The following is a 19,897-nucleotide window of genomic DNA, read 5'->3' as shown; positions in this document are numbered from 1 at the left end:
TTGGAATTTTTTTAAAAACATTCTCCATGTCTAGCATATATTAATTGTACGTTTTTAAAATTTATTTAAATTTAGTAAAATTAATTAAGAATTTAAGTTAGTGTTAATATGATTATGGGTTTTAGTTAGTTTTTTAAAATAAAGGACTTATTTGTACTTTTTTGAATAAAAAAGAATTTAATTTCATGTTTAAACTTAGTTAATTGAATGATTTCATCATTTAAGTTAAAAAATTAATAAAAATTAAAAAATTGGGGTACAATTGAAAACGGAAAATTCAAAAGTGGGTAAAATTGACAAATTTTCAACGTCGGGGTGGAATTGAAAAAAAATTAAAGGTGAGGGTTTTTTGAGTGATTAGGCCTATAAACTATGATTTGTAGAAAAGACGCCATTTATTTGTTGCATTATGAAAAATTTGGAAAAGTTTGGAATTTGGGGAGGTGATATTGGCTACAATATGGTCAAAGCCACCTCCCTAAAATGCGGTGCCGGTAGAGGAAAAAATGAGGTTAGGGTTTCTCTTTAGAAGAAGAAGTTCGGAGCTTATTTACGCTCACCATCGTTGATGTATTAATTTTGTCAAAAATTTTAGATTTTAATTTTGGCCTATAAATCTTTTCAGTTTAAATTTTATAATTAATAAATTTTTTGCCGTCTATTTTTAAAATATAATAAAAATAAATTAATTATAATATTATTTCTATTCTTCAACTAGCCAATTATGTTTATAATAAAGTTTTAAGAGACCGGTAAATATTTTAAATCACATTTCCTGATTTCATATTTGTCTTCACATAATTTGAAATGTAATAATTAAATAGTATAGGAATATTCATATTTCATGTCTTACATTGAAACCGATAATAAATAGCATAGTATATGTATATTAATAGTATAGTAAAGTATAGAGTGTGTGTGTGTATTTATATATCCTTTTAAAAAAAACTTGTATAATATAAATGCTTAAAAATTGATAAAATCAATTTTAAACTATTGAATCTCATAAAATCCTATATTAATTCATAATTATAGAAAGGCCAAATGACGTAAAAAGCCAAACCTTTTATAAAAGTTTCACAAAAGTCCTAATCTTTTAATTTTGTCGATTTTGGCCAAAAACATATTATTTAATTTCAATTGTGGCCAACTCTCAATTTGATTTCAATTTGTCTATATGACGCCTACGTGGCATTGACATATATTGAAAGGTCAGGATTTTTGTGAAATCAAATAATCAGTTTTTGGCCAAAATCGATAAAATTGAAATGTTGGGATTTTTATAAAATTTTTGTAAAAGGTTTGGCTTTTTACGACCTTTGACATTATAGAAATAAGTGATCCAAGAATGAAAAGATGATAAAATAATGTGGATGGTGGAATATTTACTAGGTCTATGAATTAAAAACAACTATGTGATACTAGGTGTTGCATAGAGGGAAGCAATTACAATAAATCTTCCAAACTTTTTTTATTTATTCTCCTTTTCAAATTTTAACAACGTCATGTGTTACACAATCCTCTGGGTATTAAATATAGTATAAGCTTAGCACACAAAATGTTTAAATCTTGACTAATTATATTTATTGATTATACATACATTCAAATGTTGCTTCCTCATAACAATCACTAATATATAATTATGCAAATTCACACAAAAAGGTTAATTATGCAAAAGTTTAGCCGGTACCAACTTACATTTTAAATTCATCTTAAGGACATAGACGGTGGAATTGTCATTTTAATGTATTTTTTATAAGAGAAAATGTTAATATTTGAATAGGTATAGCATGTCATTGGCTTTCTTGACAAAGACAGATTGCTGAAATATGCCTCCTACATTTGTGAAATTTATGTACTCTATTTATTCAACTATATTATGGCTTATTTTCCTTATATTTCAATTATATAATAAAAATTAGGCTTAACCATGGAAGAATTCCTCATATTTCTGTTTTTTTTTATGATTAAACTTTCAATATCATCAATTTTAGTTTGTTTTTCAATTTTTTATTTCAATTATAGTCATTTATTTAATTTAGACTCGGAAAAAGTTCAAATACACCTTTCATGTTTAGAATTTTTGATGATAAAACGCATATTGGAACAATAAAAAGCAATATGAAGAACATATTTGAATCTTTTTTCACTTTAATTTGAACAAATGACTACAATTGAAACTGAAAATTAAAAAATAGCTAATAGTGTAGATTTTGAAAGTTTGGACCATAAATGAAAAAAAAATGTGAGATATTTTTAGATGATTGAATCTAAAATTATACTATAATATAGCTCTATTTGAATTGATTTTTTAAAAAATATTTTTTTTTTATTAAAGGTTTAATGGTGTTAAAAATTTAAACTTTGTTTAATCTTTTTAAAACTTACACAAACATTCAACAATAAGCTAATTAGTATTTTATTCGGTTAAAATTTGTATTGTTCAAAAGTAAGGGCTGTTATTAACTGAATGGCTTGTATAACTCTAGATAGTCTGTGTATAGTGCAAGGAAGCAAATGCAAGGCTAATTTTCTTTTTGTTTATGTAATTTTTAATTTCTTGATGTTTTGTGTGAGAATTGAGATGGAGTTAACGTTTGAACAAGAAAAATAATGTATTCAACAACTTAGGTCATAGAAGTTATGGGCATACACTACACAATAAACACATGAAAAAAGAAGACACGTGGGATGTAGGGTTTATATTTAGGGTTTTGAATTGGATATGGATAGCTTTATTTATGGCCTTATTTCACATTTCACACCACCACCACCAACATCAACTACCACTGCCTATGCCCCGTCCACGTTTTTCCCTATATTCAAATTAATCACCATATATATATTTATTTACCACATTCTATTTCACTCTTGAATTTACAGTAATGCTAATCGTAATCTTTTAACAACTAGATAATTTGATATCAACTTGAAATTATAGCAGTTATAATTATAAATATTTTTAGAAAATAATAATTTGAGATATAACAAGATGTTTACACTAAATATTTACCTCTATTCTATCCAGCATAAATAATTCGATAGAAAAATAATAAAAAGTAAAAAATGAATATTTCTTTTCTAGGTCATCAATTTCCTTTTTGAGTTTTCATAATCACAATAATAAAATTATTTAATTTAAAAAAATAACATTAATGTAAACCGAAAAGCAAAATAAAATGAGGGTGAATGGATGTATATGGTCATTAACCATTTTTCCATTCACCTATTTGTATTATTAGATTTTTGTAATAATTTTTTTATTATGTAGTTTTTTTGTGTTATTTCTGGTTGTGTTGATGTTTTTTCCAAAAAAAAAATTATTGTTTTTGGAGATCATATATGATGACTCTCTATTATTCCGGTTTGCATATTGCAAGTTTTTAATGGATCAAACTATTAGTTTAGTAGCTCTAGTGCAATTATATAATTTAAACTTCTAAAAAAGCTATAACACAATCTGTGATTGAAAGTGTTCATGTTTGTGGTGAAAACATCTTATTCTAAGTCAATTTGTAAGATTTTATTTCAAAATTTATACTTGTAACTGCAAGATTTTGAGTTGATTTAAATTTCTATAAAAAATAATATAATTTGTTTATAAATCGTCCTACACACTTGAAAATAAAAAAATATCAACTAGATTATAAAGAAATTGCAACATGTAATATTGAAGCGGCACGGAAGTCTTGATAAACTCAAAAAAAATATAAGAAAGACCGCAAAAACACACTAAAGTGACAATAAAAACAAATTGAAACAGAAAAATCTCAAATACGGAGTAGTATTGAAAATAAAATAAAAAATTAACATAAAAATATACAAAAAGGATATAACCATGTTGTATTTAAAGTTCATCTAAACATTATTATAATAAATGGAGAAAATTAATATTTCTGTCCAGACAAATTATTCACGCTGCCAACGGAGGACAGTTGCATCCTCCACAAACAAATTAAGACATGAAAATGGAGTACTAAATGATAACGACGCATACATTTATATATCCGAATCAATGTTGATTTGGTGTTCTTGATTATACATATGTTTCGGTTTGGTATATACCAAGCATCTTAATTTATTTAATTTAATTACGTTCTTACGTTTGAAATTTGTGAAAGAGACTGAACTATTAGCAAAGACATAATTTAATACACTTTATGTTTGACATAACTTTACTATATAAGGTTTATAAAGATAATTAGCAAAATGATGCGAATAATTATATTTTATTTCCAACAAAGTTGGATGATTAATGTACCACACACGTGTTGTCATGCCATCGTGTCATGTTTTTTATGTTATCTTGCTTTGAGTGTTTAATTTAGTAATCACAATTTGACATTTCAAATTAGTTTAAATTGGGCTTATGTTATTGTTGATGATATCATAAACAAGTCTTGCAAACAAAAAAGAGTTGACAGCCAACAAGTAATGACAACTTAAATTGAGTTTTGGCTAATTAAAATTGGGAAGATAAGATTAGGACAAAATTGTTATCATTAGCTTTGATTAAACTCAGGATTCTAATTTTTTCTGGTTAGGAGAGGACATGTTATCATGTAAGATTGGTTAATTAAACTAATAACCACAAGTCATGACGCCCTTGGATATTAGTATATTAGTTCTAATTCTTTTTTGACTTCATTGATAGATTAAATCACTCTTCTAATATTTCATCACAGCTCTCTAATCTAGGAATTATTAAGATTCAATGTCAAAAAAAAATACAACTAAAATTAATTTTTAAAAATTATATAATTAGTGTTTGAACTTTTCTGAACCGATCTACTATTAGTATTTAAATTTAAATTTTTTATGTTAGGTATTTTAATTTTATTAAGAATTTATTAAATAGATATTTTATTTATTTGGTCATCAGTGTGTAAATTTGTATCACGATCCAAATTCTATTGATAAAATAACCAAAAAGTACTATAAAGTAAAATATTTAGAGAGTTCTTTTAAATAAAGATTTAATAAGGACTAAATGGAAAAAAGAAAATTAATAGTACGTGGACTTTTAAATGACTTTAGCTTAGAAATTAAATGTATATGCACTAAAGTAGGAGATTCAGAAAAATTCAGACATTCATGATATGATTTTACCATTGATTTATATAAGCTAGACTGTCATTTTAGAGGATCTAATAAGCTAGAGTAATTAGAAGTTTATGCTGCTATAGATTAACAGTGATAATGCATTAAAATATAAATGTTTATTAATGGACAATTAAAGTTTATTTAGTGCATTACTCAAGTATTAAGTGTCTCAATTCAAGGGATATAGAAGTGATAAGCATTGGAGTTTTAGATAATTATGGTATGAAACTATCTTTATTTAATTTCCTTACTAAGATTTCAAAAAAAAACTGAAATTATATAGTATGTACTACTAATTAATTAAGGGATGTTGGCCATATTATTAAGAGCAAATTACTATGACACCCCTTATATTTAACATAATTCACAGTTTAATCCCTCTTATTTAAAAATTAAACTATATAGCCCTTCATTTTTACTTTTGTCAACGATTTAATCCTTCCGTCCATTTTAAATGTTAGTCAACGAAGTCAACAAAACTATATGGTCCCCCACTTTTATTTTTGTCAACGATTTCACCCCTCATTTTTGTTTTTGTCAACGATTTCGTCTCTCAGATTTGATAATTAATTTACCCACAAATCCTTTGATTTCGTTGACTAAAACTAAAAATTGATGGAGGGATTAAAATATTGACGGAAATAAAAATGGGGGGCCACATAGTTTAGTTTTCAAACAGGAAGGAATAAAGTGTGAATTATGTTAAAAGTGAGGGGTTTTATAGTAATTTGCTCTATTATTAACCGCACCACAAACTTATTTCGATTTTTGTACAACACCCCTGTTGTTTCTCATTTTTCCTTAACAATAGGTGACCAAAGGCAAGGAGTCACCTAAGAGACAGCAAATTCTTAAGTGGACGGTGATTTTATATTCATCTTTGCTACCTAATATTTTTTACAATAAAGTATTATACTATATAATATATTAGTACGTATTATTAAGTGGATTGAATTCCTTAATTTCTCTCCATATGACTAGAGTAGAACTGTAGAAGTGTGCATCGAACCAAACCGAACAACAGTCTGAACTGAAAATGGTTTATTATAGTTTATTTTGAAATTTAAGTTGAATTTAACAAATCTCGAAAACCGAAAAAAGTTAAACCATCATTAAATTTAGGCCTAATGTCTTAAAAAACCCCGACCTTTTAGCCCCTTTTCAATCATACCCTGACGTTGTAAATTTGTCAATTTTACCCTATTTTGCATTTTTGTGTTTCAATTGTACCCTGAAAAATTAAATTAACGTCTTTTGCGTTTGAAAATTTGTTTAAAACATTCTACATGTCTCGCATATATTAATTGTATATTTTTAAAATTTATTTAAATTTAGTTAAATTAATTAAGAATTTTAATTAGTGTTAATTTGATTATGGTTTTTAGTTAGTTTTTAAAAATAAAGGACTTATTTGTACTTTTTTGAATAAAAAAGAATTTAATTTCATGTTTAGACTTAATTAATTGAATGATTTCATCATTTAAGTAAAAAAATTAACAAAAATTTAAATATTGGGGTACAATTGAAAACAGAAAATTCAAAAGTGGGTAAAATTGACAAATTTTCAACGTCGGGGTAGAATTGAAAAAAAGTTTAAAGGTGAGGGGTTTTTGAGTGATTAGGCCTTAAATTTATAGTTTTTGATTTTGATTTTTAATGTTTCTTAAAAAGAAAATTAAAAGAAGAATTATTTTTTGTGTTTATTAAAACTGCACTGAATTTTACCTCTCTAATTCGGTTTAATTTCTAAATTTGGTTGATTTAAAAAAAACAAATATTAAGCCGAGCTGAAAATCAATTGCACACTCCTAACAAAGGTATTACCCAAAGTTTTAGATTTTTTTTTTTCCACATATTTTATGTAGAGATGAAAATGGGGGTCCATAAAGGAAGATTTTTTAAATTTGTGTGCTGAATATTGATGAGCTGGTCTCAGTGTTTCCCCACCAATGCACCCAGAGAGAGAGAGAAAGTGAAAGTGGTAGAAAAGGTGGTGATTACAAAATTGAGGGATGTGAGCTTAATTAATGTTTAATTAATTAATGAAACAATAATTAATTAAGATGATTTAGTGTTTGTGTCACCTCTCTACATCATTTGTTACGCCAAACACACCCCACACCTGTCTTCTCTGTTTGTTTTACTTTTGCTCACACCAATGAGGATTGCCGCCATCATCATTATCCTTTTCTTCTTACTTCTTTATTCCTTTGTTTATTAAGTATCTTTGATCAACATGGAGTGGGATAGTGATCTAAACAAATTGTGCTATTCGCGAGTTATTTGAGATCGATCCGGAAAATTTTAAATCAATTTAAAAACTTCAAGTCGAGCTTGAACTACTCGCTTTTCATATCAAATCGGACACGAGTATCACTTACGGAATCCCGTGAGGTTCGCCAAGTCTAAATAAACTTCTTTTATACATAAACTTCTTGTATCACTTACGTACGGAAACCCGTGAGTCGAGCTCGAACTACTCGCTCCATTTCATTTTAATTGACGTTTTAGATAAAAAAAAAACAATTGTTCCAAATTATATGACAATTTACATTTATCAATGCATTTAAATTTTATTTTTCTCCACATGCCCCAATTTATTACACGCTACTTCTATAATAAACTAAAGTCAAATAATGATTGAGAAAGTTACTATAAAGACATTATAGTATAAAAAGCTATTTCCTCCGTCCATTTTTAGTTGTCGTTTTAGGTAAATAATTTTGTCCATCAATAGTTGTCACTTTAGAATTTCTATGTGATTTTTTTTATAATAGTATTCTAAATTTGACTTTCTTACTAAATCACTTCATTAAATGGTAGTTCAATTTTCAAAGCTAAATCATCCAATAATGGGTTAATCACTCTATTTTCAAAATTAAATTTTTCAATAGTGGAATTTATAAATAGGGTTATATTAGTCTTTATGTTTAGGCTTAATTCCTTAAAAAACTCCCACCTTGTATTTTTTTTCGTTTATATCCTGACCTTGTAAAAACACCATTTGTACCCAATTTTGAGTTTTTATGTTTCATCTCTACCCAAAAGCATTAAATTATATTCTTTTCATTTGAAAAAGAGTTTAAAACAATTTTTTATTTTTAACTTATATACTATTTAGATATTAATGTTATTAATAGTACAAAAATACCATTTTCTTCAAAAAATTAAAAAAAATAATTTTTTTTATTTTTTTAAAAAATATTTCCGAATTTTTTTTAAATTTTTAATTTTTTTTTTAAATGTTTCCGACAAACAAATTTAAAATAATAATAATTTTTTTAATTATTTTATAAAATTAAAAAAATTAATAAATTATTTGGATGTATTTGATTATTTTTTAAGTTTAAGGATTTATTTGTATTTGTAAAAATAGAAAAAAAGTATGTTTTAAACTCTTTTCCAACTGAAAAGAGTACAATTTAATGCTTTTGGGTAGGGATGAAACATAAAAACTCAAAATTGGATACAAATGGTGTTTTTACAAGGTCAGGGTATAAACGAAAAAAAAGTGCAAGATGGGGGGTTTTAAGAAATTAAGCCTTATGTTTATAATTTAAGACAAAAAAAGTACTTTTTTAATCTTATCAATCTAGCCTAAAGCGACAACTAAAAATGGACGGAGAGAGTACATGTTTGCTATATAAAAAGTGAAATTAAAAAGATTAATTAATATAAAATCACGACTTTTATACTGATTCATGAAAAAAAATATCTTTTAAAACGTGGCAATCGAAACCTTCGTTTATGTTTAAATTTAACATTAAGGATGTTTTTGTTGACGTAGCAGAATACGCGACAGATTCATCAGATGTCAAGTCAGTGAGGTTTCACTGAAAAATGTGTTAATGCTAAATTTATAAAAAAAAACGAAAGGTTGTGTCTGCGATTGTCACGTTTTAAAAGTCATATTTTTTTCGCGAATTAGTTTAAAAATCGTGATTTTTTATGTAATTCACCTAAATTAAAATAAAATAGATATTATTTTTATTTTATTTTTTTGAAAGTTTTAATATATAGTGTTAAACACAAGTGTACTTAATATAATCCATGATATATGATAAAAAAATTCATAAATTAGTTAAAGAAAATGATAGTTCTATACGATGTATTGAACAAGGGATCATTTTACTCCCTCAACTTGGCACAAAGTATCAAAAGAGTCTAAAATTAAAAAACATGATAAAAAATACCATGAACTTATCTAAACTGAATTAAAGATCCCCTACACTGACGTAACACCTTAATCGGAGATTGAAATTTTAAATTTTAAATAATCAACTCCATTTTACTCTAATTAACCTAATATAATTAAACATTTAACCATACTTGATATAACTTAATTAACATTTAATCTAAATTTTAAACTGATAAACACTACAAGAAAACAGGGCTTTAGCGACGGAAATTTCCGTCGCTAAAGCCCTCATTTCCGTCGCAAAACTGCATTTGCGACGGATTTGCGACGGATCGTATCCGTCGCAACATTTTTGGTCGCAAACAAAATTTGCGACCAAAAACGTGTCCGTGGCTAATTTTGCGACGGAATCGTCCGTCGCAAAAGCCACAAAGTCCGTCGCAAATGCGTCTCCAATTCATTTCGTTTGGAGACAAATTGGCGACGGAACTTGTGCATTTGCGACGGACAAGTCCGTCGCAAAAGCCTCAGCCTTCGTCTCCAAGGCTGAGGCTTTTGCGACGGACTTGTCCGTCGCAAATCAGCGACGGAATAGATCCGTCGCCAATTCATCAGCTTTTGTCTCCAAAAGCTGATGAATTTGCGACGGACAAGTCCGTCGCAAATTCCTTAATCCGTCGCAAATTTCAATTTTTTTTGGCATTTTTTTGCCGTTTTACGCTATTTTTTGCCGTTTTCCCCTGTCGTTTTAAATACAGTAATAACAATTCATTTATAAATTACAATCAATTGAAACTGATAAATAAATATATATATATATAAATATCAGAGTATAAATGTAAAGGTCAAAAAATAAAAATAAAAACCGTATATATGTGTGTAATAAAATAAGCTAACACGACACTACAAAGCTGGAGTGTCGTCATCGTCTGGTGGGGTAGGTGGGCGCTGTGGCCGATACTCTGCCGGAAGGTTAGGAATCATCCTGGCAATCTCCTCGCGTATCATCTGGGCCATGTTCGCAGCCTGCTGTTCCCGAGCCAGTCGCAGACCCTCCTGAATGCCGGCCTGCACACGGCGCTCGACCTCCTCGTCTGCCTGCTGCGACGTCCTAGAAGAGCTGCCTCGCTGCACCCTGCTGCTGCTTGGCCCGGCGTACCTGCTGCTCGCAGAACCCAACCCGTACACGCGTTTCTTCTTGTTGACGCCCTCGATGTCTAGAAACACCTGGGTCTCGTCCACTGCAGCAGGGGTCGAGGAGCTACCCTCTCCGGTCTGAGGCTGTGTCGCAGCAGCAAGCCTCTCAGTGATGGCGTCCTACAAAACAATAAAAAAGATATCAGTTTAGTTTTCAAGCAACCAAAAATGCATAACATATTACAAAGTAAACCTAATTTCTAACGAAATTTCGACAGCATTTCCTCTGTAATATGAGCATCACCCATTTTTCAGGGAAGTCCTGCAAGCAAATTCCAGTATATAATCCAATAATAAACATGTTTAACAGCTAACCAACAAGCATTTTCAATCTAATAGATCATTTCCGAATTATTAAATTCAACTTAGAGAATTACAAGTTTAATAAAAACTTACAGTCATATCCTGAGCCCGTTTGTCGACCGGCTTCTTGTCAGCCTTCGTGGAGTGAAGGCGAGTGTACAACTCCGTCGCACTCGGTTTCCGGCCAAGCTCCCTTTCCTAAAATAAAAAATACAATTCAATTAGTATCAAAATAAAATAAATACGTTATTTAAGTATTTTAATTACTGAATTTTAAAACAAACCATGACATCCATATGCTTCAGAGCAGAGCGAGATCCACCAGTATGGCGGACAGGTCCAGAACCGGCGCCCGCTGGCTCGCTCATCCGATTTGCTCGGGCGGTTTCTGACCTTTTTTTCTCTTTCTCTGAGTTCCAGAACGCGTTCCAAGCATCCCAGATGTCCTGGGTCACAGAAATATGCTTCTGTTGCGTCCTCCTCATTCTGTGGATGTTGTCTTTGTAGCGGTTGGCTGCATGGACCATGAAGACCTGTCTAATGACCTCCTCGCTGTACGCCGCACTATCCCACCAGAACTCTTTCTGCAAACAGTACAAACATGTTGCATTAGTTAGTTTTTAAAAAAAAATATAATTTAAACGTTACGAAGCTTTAAATTAAATTACCTGAAACTCCTGGAAGTAGAACTCCCTCTGCTCGGCTGTTAGAAAGCGCCATGCTGTTCCATTATCGAACCAGCACTTCCTAAAAATCTCCCGCATAGCCCGTGAAACAGGCCCAGAGTCGATCAACATCGTCCTGTGATTTTTTAGGCATAGTTTAGTATATATACATATTACAATTTAAACGTGAAAAACTAAATTGTAAACATACCTGCTAGGGTCCGGGTGAACCCTCGCCCTACCCCGGTCGTCCAGAACAGCCGGGGGCTCGCCAGGCTCACGCTGTTGCCGAGGCTGAACAGGTGCTCCAGCCTCTAACTGCTGCTGCTCCTCAGCAACGTTGTCATCGCCAGGAACAGGGTCTGATCCCCGTCCGCGTCCTCGGCCTGAGGCTGATCCTCGGCCTGTGCCTGATCCTCGACCGCGGCCCCTCATACCTGCACATACATCAATTTTAAATGTTCGACAAACAACCAACAGATTTATTAATAAAATTATACATTCCTTCGTGAAACATAAAACTATGAAATATTAATTCAAATTCAACAAGTGTACACATGAATAATATAAGTATAAAACATAAATTGGAGAAGCGTTAATACATCATCTTTAACAATTAATTAAGGTTTCAAAAATCTAGTGCATAAAATATACTAAACTACTAAAGTTCTTCGCTTTCATCTTCGTCTGATGAGGATGCGATGAACTCATCTTCTGTTTCTTGTTCAGGAGGCATGAACAACGCATCTTCCTCAGCTTCTCCAGTTTGATCAGCCAAATATGTCGGATTGTCTTCTGTTGCAACAATGAGAGGATTTTCTTCTATGTCATCTTGAAAGGCCGGGATAATCCCTTCGGGCATGTCAAGCTCTGATCGCGCCTTTATCCTGCAAACTGCCCACCAATTTATTTTATCCCTTCTTTTACTCGGATATGGCAGGTAATGAACTTGGTCGGCCTGTTCAGCTAAGATGAACGGTTCATACTTATTGTATCTCCTTCTGTTATTAATATCCACCATGTTGTATTTTTTGTTACTAATTGTGCCTGAATTTTGCGCTGGGTCGAACCATTCGCATTTAAATAAGACAGTCGTTTTCATTGGAAGCGCTGGATACTCTAACTCAATTATGTCTGTCAGAAATCCATAAAAGTCATTTTCGCTATCGACATATTGAGTTCCCCTTACGCAGACTCCACTATTCATTGTAAGTTGTTCCTCCCCATAAGCTTGAGTCTGAAACTTGAACCCGTTTACACGGTACCCCTTAAATGTTCTGACTGATCTAAGAGGTCCTTTAGCGAGACTAAGAATGAAGGGATTGGTACAGACAGTTGGATCTTGCACCTGAAGCGTAAAATTGTATTATAAATCGGAACTTTTACAGATGAGATTCGAAATATATTCTGTTAAATACTTACATATTGTTGAAACCAGCAGGCAAAGTCACTCTCGAACTTTGCTTCAATTTGCGAGGTGCTGATTTCAGGGTTTCCTCTACGCAACTCGCCTTCGAAAACCCTTTAGTTACGAAGAAAACAATAATTAGAAGCTAAATAATCATTGTTAATTACATTGACAGCTGTATTAAAGCTTACTCTCTGTAATTTTCAATTTCTGAACAATTCAACAGAACATATGTCCGGGCAGCAACAATCTCAGCATCTTCAAGATATCTCTTGCGGCAAGCACCCACTGATTGCCCTTGCGGCTTGAAAATCGATAGTCTCTCAACATCATCGTCGACTTCAATGTCACAAACTTCATTTCTTTGCAGCCGCTCAGGTATCATTGGGTCACCTTCTGAAAAATAATAAGCTGCAAACTTTGCGGTTTCTTCATTTAAGTATCCGCTACTAATGCTTCCTTCCACCCTCCCTTTATTGCTCACTTTTTTTTTCAGTTTTCTCAAATATCTGATTCCACATACGCCACAGTAAGTAAACATTACATGTTAATATATTGATACACAGAATTGAAAAACATGTTGAAATATTACCTTTCAAATGGGTACATCCAGCGATACTGAACCGGCCCTGCCATCATAGCTTCGTACGGTAGATGTACGGGTAGATGTTCCATAGAGTCAAAAAAGCTGGGAGGAAAAATACGTTCCAGCTTACACAATATCTTTGGGATTTCCAGCCTCATACGATCTAGATCTTTCTCTGTTAGAGACGTGGAGGTTAACTCACGAAAGAAGATACTCAACTCTGTTATAGGCTCCCACACTTCCTTCGGTAAAAGCTCACGGAGAGCGATTGGCATAAGTCTTTGCATAAAAATGTGGCAGTCGTGACTTTTCATTCCATGCATTTTCATACCGATTGTATCGACACATCTGGACAAGTTGGACGCATAGCCATCTGGAAATTTTATTAACTTTATCCACTCGAGCAAAGCCTTTTTTCCGTCCCTGTCCAAAGCATACATTGCCTTAGGAAATCTCCCAGTAACCGGATCTTTTGCTAACTCAGGCCGAGCACATATGTCATTCAACTCTTCTCTCGATTTTGCATGGTCTTTTGTTTTCCCGGGAATATTTAGTACAGTATTGAAAATGTTGTCGAATACGTTTTTCTCAATATGCATGACATCGAGATTGTGACGAATTAGATTCGTTTTCCAATACGGCAAATCCCAGAATATACTTTTTTTATTCCAACCATAATTTTCCGACTTCGCAGCATTATTTTTCTCAGCCCCAATTTCATATGCCTTCATAAATCCCAGACTGTCCACCTCTGCCAACAATTCTTCTCCGGTTTTCGGCTGTCCGAAACTATTGGTTACGGTTTTTCCTTTTCGGAAATGAGTTGTATTACGCCGGTACGGGTGACCACGAGGCAAGAACTTTCTGTGACAGTCAAACCACGACTGTTTTCTACTCCCTTTAAGCGTAAAAGCTTCCGTATTTTCCATGCAGTGTGGGCAAGCCAGCCTCCCAGATGTGCTCCAGCCAGACAACATCGAATAAGCAGGAAAATCATTAATTGTCCACATAAGTGCCGCTTTCATTTGGAAATTCTGTCGCCTTTGAACGTCGAATGTCTGCACTCCGAATTCCCACAGTTGGTTCAGCTCAGCTATCAACGGTTGCAGGAAAATATCCATTTGGTGTTTAGGATTTCGAGGCCCAGGGACAATAACAGTTAAAAACATGAACTCGTCTTTCATACACATCCCTGGGGGGAGATTGTATGGTGTCAAAATTACAGGCCATGATGAATAATTCTGCCCGAAGGCCCCAAATGGCTGAAACCCATCAGTACACAGGCCCAGTCTGATATTTCGAACTTCTGCCGCAAACTCTGTATGCAATTCACTGAAATGTTTCCACGCCGGGGAGTCTGACGGGTGACACATCTTTCCATCAACCATTTCGTGTTCTGCGTGCCACGTCATATGCTTGGCGGTGGCTTTAGAAGCGTACAACCTCTGCAGTCTCGGAGTTATAGGAAAATAAAACATTTTCCTATAAGGGACGTTAACTCGTCTTTTCACAGAATTTCCTTTAGGGGGCGGTTTCCACCGTTCGTGATCGCAAATTTTGCATCGCGTTAACTCCGCGTCTGACCCCCAATAAATCATGCAATTGCGGAAACAGCAATCGATAACTTCAACCGGCAACCCAAGACCTCTGACTATCTTCTTTATTTCAGCAAAGTTCTTTGGCATCTTGTTGTCCTCTGGGAGCAGCTCTTGTATAAATTCGGTCACATCATCTACTAAAGCTACTGACCCACTATGTCGACATTTGATGTCCAACATTTTAGCAGCTGCAGACAAGGGAGAATGTTTGCTATTACCGGGGCATACAGGTTCTTCGGCCGCACGCATCATATCATAAAAATGTTTAGCTTCATTATTCGGCTCCTCCTCCGTGAACACTACTTCTGGACCCGCAGCATCAATAACCATTCTCTGAACTGAGCTGAACTCGTCACCCCCCTCATATTCCATGTCAACGTCACACTCCGGCAGTTGTGTAACAGGACGGGGATTTAAAACATTTCCCTCCCCATGAAAAACCCAAACTTGATAATCTTTAACAAACCCTTTCTGCAAAATGTGGAGCTTCACTGTTTCGACATCTCGGTAACTCGTATTTTTACATCCCACCCTAGGGCAAGGGCATTTAATATCGGGCCCGCTCATACACGCTGGATGGCGTAAAGCGAAATTTACAAACTCTTGGACGCGCTCCTCAAAACCAGGGTACAGCAACCCGCCCTGGAGCCGCCTATACATCCAACTTCGGTCTGTATCCATTTCTGTAGCACGGATAATTAGGAGGGTTTTTGCTCGAGAATAGCAAAGTCAATGTAATTTACTGCTTTAAAGGTGTGGACCTATCCCATTCGCAAAACTGGCTCCCCTTAACTCGGCCACGATATATGCCTAGCAACGGAGAAAAATATTCGGCAGCCTTCCGGCGTCGTTCTCCTTCAGTGCGATATTTAGTATATGCGCCGTAACGCTAATTATATATTCCGCGAGGAATAAGCGTTACAAAACATATACTATACATCCACCCGGAGAACAAACGCTGGAAAACAACCAAATATTTTTCTACCGCTACTAGACATATATGGTTTTCGTGACCGAGTTACGGGAGGACCAGTTTTGCAAACTGTACAAACTGTACAATCCCGTGTCGTTCAATCTCTTGAACACACGAGACGGGAACTCTAAGGCTAGGTTTGCGATTTTATTCGGTGGGAATAAAATCGCGGTCAATTTAGGTTGAAAGTTGTAATTCAATAAAGTAAATAAAATAACAACAATAAGCAATAACACCTACTTGTTGAAGCGCAGAACCGCAAAAAATAGAAGAAACAGCAGGATCAGTCGGAACAACTCTACTAGCAACCGTCAACGAATACAAACCTATCATATTAATTAAATATTAAGATTTATCAATTTTGTTTTTCTAATTAAATTTTGGCAGCACTTCGCCTAAAAAATGAGCATCACCCATTTTTCAGGGAAGTCCTGCAAGCAATTTATGATACACAAACCACCAAACTACAATAAACAAACAAAATTACTAATAAAACTCAGTCCAATTTACTAATTAAGTTAAACAATTCACCTACCTATCAATATAACAACTTAACAAAAAAACCTAAGTTAATGTAACAAATATTAATCTCTTTTAATAAACTAATTAATCTAACAAAAAATATTAACTAAATAATGTAATAAATTAACCTAATTTCAAATAATTAACATAAACTAACTTTACCTAACAATACAACTAAAACTTTTACAACTAAATAAAAAATTAATTAAATTATAACTTAAACTATTAATTAACCTAATTATAAATATATCAATTTAAGTAAAAAAATTATTAACAATTTTACACAATTAATAATTAACCTTTAATTATTTGGCAAAAAAATAAACCTCTATGTAAATCGAATTTATGAATTTAAAATAATACTAAAATTAAACCTAACAATTTATCTAAATTACCAATTAAAATTAAACCTAAAATTTAATCTAATTTACAATTTAAACTAAAATAAACCTAAAATTCAATCCAATTTATCAATTAATTAAACTACAATCAACCCTAAAATTTAATCTAAAGTACCAATTTGAACCCTAAAATTAAACCTTAAATTCTGCCCTAATTTAATTATATCTAACAAAATATATTAATCTAACTAAAACATATATATATTAATCTAACAAATCAATTTAAAACAAATAACTAACAATTAATAAACAAATAGATAATAATGCAGAAAAAAAACTCACCGGAGAAAGGAAGGCGGAGGCGGCAGCAGGCGGAGGCGGCAGTAGGCGGAGGCGGCGGCAGCAACAACACCAGAAATGAAGAAGAAGAAGGCCGGAGGGGGAAGGCGACCAGAGGGGGAAGGGGAAACAGGAAGGCGACCGGAGGGGGAAGGCTGGAGGTGAAACGGCAGTAGGGGGAAGCGGCAGTAGGGGGAAACGGCGGCAGTAGGGTTTTTTTAAATTGCAAACTGAATGAAGAAGAAGACCTGGGAGTTAATAACATTCGATTTTAGCGACGGACTGAAGTTTCCGTCGCTAAAATGGAATCCTTTACGAAACGCACCGTTTAAATTAATGATTTGGCGACGGACACTTAAGTCCGTCGCTAAATTAGCGACGGACAGATTAAATCCGTCGCTAACGTCTCCACTGAAACGGAGCGTTTCATCATGGGCCACATTAGCGACGGACTTTTGTCATCCGTCGCTAATTTTCCTAAAAAAAAGGCGCCTTGGTTTCCCACCAAAACGCGCCAAATTCAGTGACGGATTAGCGACGGATATCCGTCGCTAATTGTTTTTTGGTGTATTTTGCGACAGTTTCTTAAATGGTCGCTATATCCGTCGCAAATGTGGCTGATTAGCGACGGATTTAGCGTCCGTCGCAAAAATCCGTCGCTAATCTACTGTATTCTAGTAGTGAAATTTATCTGGTTTTTCTTTTACACCACCACCACCATTGTCTCTGCTCCTTCACCTCTACCAGCCACCGTCCAAAATCCATCACCCACCGCAAAACACCAACCACCAATGAGTCTCCATTGAGAGATGAACTTTTCGTCTCTCACAAAGACGTCGAGCTCGTCTCTATGAGAGATGAAGCTCATCGTCTCTATCAGAAAGCAGATGGCGGTGAAGAATTCCGCCAGCTGCTCTTCAGATTAAAAAAAATTGAAATTGTTTGCAAAAAATATAAAACAATCCTTTATATTTTTAGTTAATATGATTTGATACATAGAGTTTTGAAATTTAAAAATTTTAATTGTTTTTTATCAGTTATTATGGATAAATTGAAAAATAAAAAAATTAAGATCATTTTGATTTTTTTGCTATTCAGAACCATTTTGAGAGAAAAAAAACCACTATCAAAATCGGAAAGTGTATCTCATTTTTTGGGTGAGAGTGGGGAGGGAGGGTTTTGATTCGATTTTGCTAAGTTCAGAACAAAAGTGATTTTGTTTTTAATTTTGGATTTTTTAATATTTTATGCTAAGTTAAGGGGTAAAATGACTCTTTGTTCAAAATGTATTTATAGCATGTGAAAAAAAAATGAACAAAGGTTCATTTGACCTCCTCAATTTGTAACGAAGTATCAAAAAAGTCCAAATTGGCAAACCAATATCACTTTTACCCTAAAAATCATATCAAATAGCCCCCTCCCCACTCTCACCCAAGAGAGTCAGACACACTCTCAGATTTTTTATGGTGGTTTTTTGATTAGAGTGGTATTTTATGGTAAAAAAGTTTAAAATAGTCCTAAATATTTTCTAATTTTTATAAATTAACACATAATAATCTAAAAAATCAATTTAACCCTTCTAATTTTAAAACTTTATATATAAAATTAATTCAAACTAAAACATATAGAACTTTTTTGTAATTTTTACAAAAAAAATTAGATTTGGAGATGGGCAACTGCCAGAATTCTTCTCCGGCAGCTACCCATCTATGTTAGAAGAGACAATCTCGTCTCTAACAGATGGAAGATTCTCTTCTTGTCGACATCTTCCTCGTATTCCAATTCACGTTCTTCAACCCAGTAGTTCTGCTCCGTTCCACAATTCACAGTAACATCCATTTGATTGGAATGACCGAAAAGTTTACTTCCACTACTCTGTTGCGGCTGTACACCGCCATTCATTCCCGTTGCTGAGGAAAAGATAATTAACTTTCTCATTAATCCAATATTCCAAGTCTCTTTTTGAACAAGATTTCAGCAAATCAAAAAAACAATATCACTCATCAAAAACCTAATCTTTACTTAATTAAATAAGATTTCCAAATATCATCGAATCAAAAAACATCAAAGGATTTGATTTCTGAGTATTGAACAAAGACGACGCTGCTAGCAGAGACGAGATCGTCTCTGTTGCTGAGAGACGAGCTTGGTCTATGTCTCTCTCGATTAGAAACGGATCCAGGAGGAAGGGTAGCGGTGGAGGAGGAGGAAAGGTGGCGGAGGAGGAGGGGCAATGGTAGTGGTGGTTAGTGGTGGTGGTGGTAAAAAGAAAAAACAATGGGTTTAGGTTAGGTAAATTAGAATAAATGTTTAATTAGGTTAGGTTAATTAGGACAAATTGTTAATTTAATTTGAGTTTATTGAAATTGACTCTCCAATTAAGATGTCACATCAGCATGAGGAGGTTTTTGATACGGCATTGACAAATTTGAGGTATAAGTGATACGATTTTGTTAATTTGGACTTTTTTAATATTGCGTTACAAGTTGAGGGGGTAAAATGATCCTTTGTTCCTGAAAAAAAATATGCAACGATAGTAATTACATGGTCCGGTAATAATTACCATTATTGCTTGTAGTCCTTTTTAAAACAGAGAAGATATTTTTAAAAAAGGAAAAGATATTTCTCTAAATAACAAAAGGAAATATGACGTGAAAAGCTGCTAAAAATAACGTCATACCGTAACGTTCCCACACCTTTACCTAACCACCGGTCACGCAACCA

The 19,897-nt window shown here is 33.2% G+C and overlaps 2 protein-coding genes across 2 annotated transcripts; both read right to left on the bottom strand.

The window, feature by feature from the left end:
• Positions 1 to 10,037: 10,037 nt before the first annotated feature.
• LOC126671310 (uncharacterized) lies at positions 10,038 to 11,856 on the bottom strand. Its single transcript, XM_050365074.1, has 5 exons — positions 11,618 to 11,856; positions 11,410 to 11,542; positions 11,026 to 11,325; positions 10,835 to 10,939; positions 10,038 to 10,558 (listed from the first exon to the last, which is right to left on the bottom strand). The coding sequence occupies exons 1-5, from the start codon at positions 11,839 to 11,841 to the stop codon at positions 10,145 to 10,147; spliced, it is 1,176 nt and encodes a 391-aa protein (XP_050221031.1). The 5' UTR covers positions 11,842 to 11,856; the 3' UTR covers positions 10,038 to 10,144.
• An 80-nt stretch (positions 11,857 to 11,936) lies between these two features.
• On the bottom strand, positions 11,937 to 15,693 carry LOC126671309 (uncharacterized). The gene is made up of 4 exons (XM_050365073.2): positions 13,407 to 15,693; positions 13,006 to 13,323; positions 12,829 to 12,928; positions 11,937 to 12,754 (listed from the first exon to the last, which is right to left on the bottom strand). Exons 1-4 carry the CDS (start codon positions 15,677 to 15,679, stop codon positions 12,068 to 12,070), a joined length of 3,378 nt encoding a protein of 1,125 aa, XP_050221030.1. The 5' UTR covers positions 15,680 to 15,693; the 3' UTR covers positions 11,937 to 12,067.
• Between the last annotated feature and the right edge of the window lie 4,204 nt (positions 15,694 to 19,897).

The sequence above is a fragment of the Mercurialis annua genome, linkage group LG3 (genome assembly GCF_937616625.2).
Source record: "Mercurialis annua linkage group LG3, ddMerAnnu1.2, whole genome shotgun sequence".
Classification (NCBI taxonomy): Eukaryota; Viridiplantae; Streptophyta; class Magnoliopsida; order Malpighiales; family Euphorbiaceae; genus Mercurialis; species Mercurialis annua.
Note: the sequence above shows the minus strand (reverse complement) of the source record. Positions and strands in the feature narration are given on the sequence as shown.

Excerpts from the sequence above, each read along its gene's own strand:
- LOC126671310 (XM_050365074.1), bottom strand. The coding sequence starts at position 11,841 with ATGAGGGGCCGCGGTCGAGGATCAGGCACAGGCCGAGGATCAGCCTCA. Across the intron at positions 11,326-11,409 it reads TCTACTTCCAGGAGTTTCAG|AAAGAGTTCTGGTGGGATAG; the intron begins GTAATTTAATTT and ends TACTGTTTGCAG. Across the intron at positions 10,559-10,834 it reads AACGGGCTCAGGATATGACT|GACGCCATCACTGAGAGGCT; the intron begins GTAAGTTTTTAT and ends ATTGTTTTGTAG.
- LOC126671309 (XM_050365073.2), bottom strand. The coding sequence starts at position 15,679 with ATGGATACAGACCGAAGTTGGATGTATAGGCGGCTCCAGGGCGGGTTG. Across the intron at positions 12,929-13,005 it reads GAAATTGAAAATTACAGAGA|GGTTTTCGAAGGCGAGTTGC; the intron begins GTAAGCTTTAAT and ends TCGTAACTAAAG. Across the intron at positions 12,755-12,828 it reads CCTGCTGGTTTCAACAATAT|GTGCAAGATCCAACTGTCTG; the intron begins GTAAGTATTTAA and ends TTTACGCTTCAG.